Source organism: Myotis davidii, unplaced genomic scaffold (genome assembly GCF_000327345.1).
Source record: "Myotis davidii unplaced genomic scaffold, ASM32734v1 scaffold902, whole genome shotgun sequence".
In the NCBI taxonomy this organism is placed as follows: Eukaryota; Metazoa; Chordata; class Mammalia; order Chiroptera; family Vespertilionidae; genus Myotis; species Myotis davidii.
This window is the reverse complement of record NW_006293951.1, coordinates 2,550,070-2,551,569: the sequence shown is the minus strand read 5'-3', so window position 1 is coordinate 2,551,569 and position 1,500 is coordinate 2,550,070. Positions and strand designations below refer to the sequence as shown.

General features: G+C 50.5%; 1 protein-coding gene across 1 annotated transcript in view; it reads left to right on the top strand.

Annotated features, from left to right (window-relative positions):
• Positions 1-1,223: 1,223 nt before the first annotated feature.
• Positions 1,224-1,500, top strand: part of DNM1L (dynamin 1-like) — a 54,339-nt gene continuing 54,062 nt past the window's right edge. Inside the window, exon 1 of the mRNA XM_015566630.1 lies at positions 1,224-1,452. Within this exon, the coding sequence (XP_015422116.1) occupies positions 1,351-1,452 (102 nt within the window). The 5' untranslated portion in view covers positions 1,224-1,350. The remainder of the gene's footprint in view (positions 1,453-1,500) is intronic.

Genomic DNA, 1,500 nt, shown 5'->3' with positions numbered 1-1,500 from the left:
GTTCAAAAGTATGTATTGAGTACCCACCATCAAGCATGTTCTCCAGGGCGACTGTGGATGGCTGTGCTGGTGAATGGAATCTACTGAAGTTGTGTAGTGCACAACTTCCGCACTGCTGGTGGCCCTTGCCCTCCTGGGGATTAAGTCTAGTCTTGCTTGAACTTTCCTCCCTCTTAGACTATATGCTCCATAATACACCCAATTATAGGACTACCCATTGATTTATAATGGTCCTCTGTTAGATTGTAAACTCAAAGGAGTTGCGATTTCGACTCCCTTGACACTTTCTAGGGGCTTTCTAGGGATACATCAGTGAATTAAATAAAAAATCTCTGGCTGCTAGCAGCTGACAATGTAGTAAAAGTGAGAGAGTGTAAACAAGTTCAATGTGTTGCATGCTAGATGGAGACACATGCAATGGAGGTAAGTAAAGTAGGAAAGGGTCTTTCTCCTCACCTACTTTGGATCTTTGCTTAAATGTCACCGGTTTTTTTTTACTGTGAGATAGGAAACCTTGGAGGCTTGGAGAAGAGAGATACTATCTGCCTAAAAAGAAAAACAACATTTAGGAATAGAACAGTAGGCACACTTAGCAAAAAGCTAGTAAGGCAGTTATCAGATCTCCACTTTGTAGGGAATCAGGCCACACAGCAAATAACGTTTTACATCGAATATAGAGAACTAGGACTCTGCCTTTCCCCTCTAAAACTCGGACACTTTCTTCCTGAACACGTTTTTACAAAAATCCTGGAGAACCGTGTTCAATCCGGGCTGGTTTTGTTGTTAGTTTTGCAAAATAGCACCCCATGCCCTCTACTATCAGCCTCCAGACCTTTTGCACCTGGCAGGGGTGTCTGAGGCTAGGAGTTAGTTAAGCCTTTCCCATCCGTCCTTACTGACATCTTGGGTAATCAAGAGGTTCAGCTGTACTTAACACATATTCGGCATTTCCCCACCCAATACGCCTCAAGCACAGGCATAAATGCATTTCTTCCCTCCTACTCTCCAGGCTTCACTCCCTAACCTTTTGAGAAGAGCCTGGAAATTAACCCAATAACAAGCATCCCTCTCTCTCCGGCTCCGGATCCGCCCGCGCCGCGCAGCCTTCTGGAAGCTGTAGGCCCTGGCGTTCCTCCGCTGCAGAACTACAACTCCCGGCAGGCTTTGTTCCTGGCTCCCTCCCTCTTGGCGCACGGCTTGCCGGGAGTGGGCAGGTAGCAGCCGGGCGGTCACCAATGGGTGCCGGCTCCCGAGGAGAGGGCGGAGGAGAGGAGGAAGGAGGCGGAATCTGGGCCCCGGCCCCATTCATTGCCGCGGCCCGCCGGGCGGGGGTCCCGTGTTCTCGGAGTCATGGAGGCGCTAATTCCTGTGATCAACAAGCTCCAGGACGTCTTCAATACCGTGGGCGCCGACATCATCCAGTTGCCTCAGATAGTCGTGGTGGGGACGCAGGTGAGAGACGAGGGCGCCGTCCTCCCAGGCCACAGCCCCGCAGGCCTG